Here is a 6000-nt window from a genome sequence, read left to right as displayed (position 1 = left end):
AAGTAAAAAAAATGCTTAATATTTAGGAAATTCTCTATAAAAAAACATATTTTTCAAAATTTAAATAATTTCTAACCAATTATTCTTGTATTCTCCCTGAGATTGTCATAGGCTCAAATTTTGAAAGTATTAGTGCTGATCTGGAGTCAGTTTTTAAAATTGAGAGAGGTTGTGGTATAGACCCTGGGAAATTTTCATTGATCAGTTCTGAAGTGATAACGTAGGCATCTGCTTGTATACCTGGTGAAAATCAAAATGACATTCTTAAAAATGCTTCGCAAAGAATGGTATTAGAAAACATGCAATTTGGTCTCACTGAGCAAAATTCAGAAAATAGTCAAATTGTAATCTTTACGACATTGAGCTGACACTCCAACAGCACTGGAAAAAAGCAAAATCATGCAAAATACAAATTGTTATTTATGCTATATATTTAAGGCATTTTGATTTCAGATAAAAATACAAATATGAGACAAAAGTACAATAGCTTTTATTTACATGGGCATATTTACCAATTTACAGAAACAGCTGTTTTTGTGTTGAGTCTTCTCACTTTCAGCTGTATCTACGACCCATTGACATCACCAATCATTGTGTATCTTCTCTGGAAATGCCTTTCTTGACCTTTACTGCAGCCTTTTTAAATTGATATTCGTGTTGGGTGGATTTCTGTCTTCAGTCCCCATTTAGGCTACTGTTCCCATACTTCAGGAGGGCACTGTATATCTTTTTTTTTTTTTTTTTTTTAAGATTCAGTAAACCCAACACCTTATTACTGTTTTATCCTATCAAGACATTTTAAGTTATCCTTTCTGTACTACTCATCATACGGCACCTTTCTGTGTTTTGCACTGCTTATATAGGCCTCCATATTTCCTTTTGATGTCCTCTCTGTGGCTGCTTTTTTGCAGCTTAGTGTATAAAAGCACATCTTGGCTATAGTTCGGGTAGTGTGCCGGTTTAAACTGCAATGCAGCAAATTTAGAAAAAAAATCCCCCCCTCCCCAAAACTTGTTTAAATGTGGAAGCCGTGTTTTGCACCGTGTAAATGTTTAATGGTTTTCAGAGTTTTTCACATCCCTAATTCAGACGCAACAAAACAATACATTGTATTTACTTTGGTCCAGCCACAAGTGGACCAAAAGATAACATTTGGAAATGGGTGTCTCTCAAGTTCATCCTGAATGTATTCAATAAATTTTCAGTCTAATAAACTAAGAAATGGGTCAATCTATTAATTACAAAAATAAAAGCACTTGAGATAAAGGTTCCACAGCATTTTTTTTTGTTCTTTAGCTATGGTAGGCTGCTAAATTCAAGTTAGAAATTCATGCAGAGGTGATATTGGAATTTGTTTCAAATACAGCCACCTATTGATCTTACACATTGTGATGCTAGCTATGTCCACCACGCTGCATAGCCGGTTGCTACATGGAACTTACCAACTTAGCTGAACAAATTGCAAAGTCAGTTTGATTGACCACATACCACACATCAATAAAGCCAAGTAATAAAAATCCATAAGTGCATTTCCTTTCATTTGGAGTGGGCACTGTGCAGATACATTAATCTTACATGGGTAACCTATAAGAATGATATATTGTAAAGACCGCTCAATTTGACCAGTGTCTGCTCTGAAATGAAACTTTTGTAAAATCCAGTTATACTACCTAATTGCGTATAGCTCGGTGGATGTAGCAAATAGCATAAAATACTGCACTTGGAATAGCTGCATAGTGTTGCTAAAATTACCTATTTTGGAATATGAAACAGTAAACCACAAATAAGAAATGATCCTGACAGATGACAAAAGTCTTATATCAGATAACATAATGACTCATTATTTGCAATACAAAGTGACTGTGGCCAATTATGATCAACATTACAGTTAGCTAGCATACATGTTGATTCCATAATTGAAAGCATATTGTGCTACATTTATGCAATCATGAACACTTCACTGTTAATTTCTACAGTCCATACATTTACAAGATTGGAAACCCTGCCATTTTCAGATTTGACTGTGATTTTTGTCAACTCGTGGTTAAGTGACACTCTCTAATTATCCTCATGTTCACTATCTCATCTCACAGTCAGTGCTAGTTGTTCTGTCACATGAGGCTTCTATGACTACTTGGTTATCTAATCAACTGACTAAAGTAGCTAAAGGTTGCTGGGATAAATTGAAATACGAGACAAAATGGGACATCTCTATGGCTAAGGAATACAGTGATTACTGGCAGATTACAGTTTGTCTATAGCTACAAAATGACAGTAGCCTATTAAATAAGGTGACAGCAATGTACAGCTAAGGACTGAAATTATCTATATTACAAACATATCTTAGCTTTAACCCACCTTTGTGTATTTGATTTCAGTGTGACTGTATTATACCATAAGCTACTGGCATCACTGTTGGCCTGAAACTTTCAGTTCTACATACCCACAATCAGTGCCTCGAATATTACTTGTTAAACCACTATTATCGAGCGAATAGAAATTTACCTGAAAGAGTATCTATTTTATAAATAATCCTGTTGTCTGTGGCTTGTATGACTGTGACTGTCCCTAACCGTGGAATTTCACTCCGATAAGGTAGCCTTGGGACAAGAACTTCAGTTACTCCAAATGTGAGGGTGAGGCCTTCAAAAAACATATTGTGAGAACATACTAGATAACATAGAGAGAAGCTTTGCTTTCATAATGTGGATAAAAAACACAGCATCAGTAAAGCTCATATTGTTGACAATTGTTGACAGTAAGAAAATGTGAGGAGCTTACTGTTACATCACTTAAGAATAGAAAAATAAATCCCATGGGCTAAATTTAATACATGTAGTTGAAAATAAAACCTGAATAAAAAATTATAGTTGCAATAATCATAACACTAGAGTTAGCAGCTGTTTGGGGTATTCCATTCTCAGCACACATACACTTTTTCCTTTTTAAATTTTCTTCAATGTCTTGATATTCTTATGAATGCCTTAATCCGATGTTAACAGCAATGTCATTTTTAGAGCAATTGCTCCAGGAAGTGCTTTTTGAGTGATCTTCAGTGACAGAAGTAGATTTGCAGCGAACCAGGTCCTAGAGCTACGTGGTCCACAACACCCTTCTTCCACACAGGTACACCACAAACTATCCCTTCCTTCATGAATATCAGCCAGTGGACTGCGGACCGTCCCCACCAGTGACCTCCTGGCTTCCTCTAGCTACTCTGGGAGGAGGGACAGAGAAGCCCAGCTAAGGAGTGTTTTTTGGTCCTGAGGAAGAGAGAACCAAAGCCCTTCTTCAAACTCCCCTCTCCCACCCCCTATGTCGCCAATCTCACCAGCCAAATGCATCCAAGCCCGCATCGTGCCATGGCTCCTGGTGGACCTGAACCGGGCCATGTCTCAGTCCTCACTGGCTTTGGAGACACACAAGCCACAGTCTCCCAGTTCGGGTGGGGCCTGCTTCAGCTCCTCCCCCTGAGGCTCTGCCCCAGGAGAGGATAGAGGAAGGGCCTTTGTGCAGTCGTCAGGGTCTGTGTGCAGTGGGTGGTGTCCTGAAGGATTGGCGGCAGAGCTCATGACTGGTAGAAGTGGTGGTAGTGGTGGTGGTGCTCGTGGTGGTGGTGATGCTCATGCCTCTGCACCACCTGACCCAGCCCGCCCTCATAGAGCAGCACGCTGGGCAGGTCCCGCACCTGTTCCTTCTCCAGTGCTGGCCCTGGAGGTCTGGGGGCCCGGTAGGCCTGCTGACTCTCCTTGGCCCTCGGCTTATGCCTTCTGTAGGGCGCGGAGGACTGGTATGGCACGGTCTGGCCAAGCAGCACTGGCTGGGAGGGAGCGCCCCTGCTCCTAACAGCTCTCCCAGCAGCCGGTGGGGGTGGCATCTGGCTCTGGGGTTTTGGGGAGCGCAGGGAGTGCTTCCCTGGCTCCTGGGCCCGGGGCTGGAGGCAGGCGGCATCGAGAACGGGGATTCGGTGGGCCACGCCCTCGTTGGCCTGTGGCCGGCGGTGATGTGGGTGAGAGTGCCCGTTCTCAGGCTCGTGGGAGCGAGACCTGGTCTGGTTGACCGGCCGTGTCAGATGCTCTGCCTTTACTGGATCCACGCTGAGGCCTGCAGCACAGGAAAACAGCGGTACAGTTAGCTCCTTTCATTCATCATGTTGGAAACCCTATTCTGAAGGAACATCTTATTAAGGTGTCTTTTTTGTATTAATATTGACTGTATTTTATATGTTATGCTGCAATACTGGATATTATGTGTTATATTTTTTTATGAAAACAAATAATTTCCCCTCAGGGATAAGTATGTATCTATTTACATATACAAAATGCACAACTACATTATGCAATATGTGATATGAGCCAAGTCCTGACAAATTGCCAAATACTACTGAATTAAAAAGTCTACCCTCTCCCTGCATTGCGTGCAATGAATGTGGGTGGAGAGTTTGAAGGAGAGTGCTGAAAACATCCCCCTTTCAGTCAACATGTTTCACAGACCTTTTGTAAGATGCATTTTTTTTCTGTGACTTTGAGCGACCTTCTCTGTGGGCTCACCTGCCCCGAAGCGTGACGTGTAGTTCTCGATGCCAGCCAGGTCAAGGTAGTGGTTCCTGCGCTCCAGGTTTTCATCCACGCAGTGACGCTGGCAGCCTTGCTGGGTGTGATGATCGCTATGGTGACGTCTGGGAGAAGAGGGATTTTAATGGATCCCTTTAATCTAGGGATTTCCATGTATGCTAATTTACTCATATGCAAAACATATGTTCGCTATTCATCTTTAAAAACACACTTCCTAAAAACTGTCAGCACATTAAATTATGAATACCAAAACTGCCAAGTTGCAATAAAATACTTCACAAATATATTTTACCGAAACTAAACAAGCACTTTTCCAAAGGGATGCAACCTACGTTTCCTACATTCATTTGTGTAATTTAACCCAGTGTTTCTTCATCTTGCCATGTGTCACATCACAAATTTCTGAAAGTGTAAACATACACAAAGCAATCTGTCCATATTTTACAGTCTACACTTGAAAACAGAACACTACATAAAGCCTATGCAAATCCTTTCTGATGTTAACTGATGCTACACACAATACTGACACATTGTGCTAATCAGGGGTTGTTCTGGAAGGTCAGAGTTCATGAAATATGCATTTGTTTGTGCTGGTCCTGATATAACATCTGGAAATATCTGCATCTCCAGGACCAGAAAATGCATGATGTCTCTTTATACTTGTGTTGCTAGCACTATGTTCACAGTATTCATTGTGTTCATTTTAATACTTAAAATTAGTATTTAATCAATTTCTACTTCTAACAACCTTCTAACAAATAATGTACAGTAATGTAAGTCACAAAACAGAGTGGGACCAATAAGCATGGTCTAAAGCCGCGTTTCCACCAAAATTACCCGGAACTTTCAGTCCCAGGAACTACTTTACCAGGAACTAAAAGGTTCCTTCAGCCAATGGTTGTCTGCGTTTCCACCGGGGTCTAAAGTACCGCGAAGATTAGGCAAATTAGCCCACTGACGTTGTCGTCGGTCCATCTGTCATACGATTTCTTCTGTAACCCCATACTACCACCGAAGTAGCCTACATTATTTTTTAATAACCGGGACAGCCCGGAGGGGTTTATTCCACTTATATACAACGGGTTACCAACAATGACTATATATGGTTACTTTTGTATTTATTGATTTTCATATATCCTCTCAAACACATTCATTAACAGCAGAAAACATGCACACGTTGTAAACAATTTGCTGTTTTATTACTTTCTCGTCGTCAATTCCATATAGGCTAATCGCAAAATGACAATAGAACAAAAACTCGGACTTGCGTGAAAATGTAAATTAGTAGTGGTACAGCCACCGTTTGCTTTCCTTCGAAGTTACTGCTAGCCGAGCAGCGAAGTGTGCCCTCCATATGCGAACCATGCACCATAAATAAGTCCATAGTCTTCCTGGTCTTTTCGTGGAATTGAAAAATGGCAGTAAA

The 6000-nt window shown here is 40.7% G+C and overlaps 1 protein-coding gene across 2 annotated transcripts in view; it reads right to left on the bottom strand.

Annotated features, from left to right (window-relative positions):
* Nucleotides 1-466: 466 nt before the first annotated feature.
* LOC118227444 (protein naked cuticle homolog 1-like) overlaps nucleotides 467-6000 on the bottom strand; it is a 49234-nt gene continuing 43700 nt past the window's right edge. For both annotated transcript variants that reach the window (XM_035417922.1, XM_035417923.1), the window contains 2 exons: nucleotides 4551-4678; nucleotides 467-4104 (listed from right to left, as the gene is read on the bottom strand). In XM_035417922.1, coding sequence (XP_035273813.1) covers nucleotides 3569-4104; nucleotides 4551-4678 — 664 coding nt within the window. In that variant the 3' untranslated portion in view covers nucleotides 467-3568. The remainder of the gene's footprint in view (nucleotides 4105-4550; nucleotides 4679-6000) is intronic.

The sequence above is a fragment of the Anguilla anguilla genome, chromosome 5 (assembly GCF_013347855.1).
Source record: "Anguilla anguilla isolate fAngAng1 chromosome 5, fAngAng1.pri, whole genome shotgun sequence".
In the NCBI taxonomy this organism is placed as follows: domain Eukaryota; kingdom Metazoa; phylum Chordata; class Actinopteri; order Anguilliformes; family Anguillidae; genus Anguilla; species Anguilla anguilla.
This window is presented reverse-complemented; position numbering and strand designations above follow the sequence as displayed.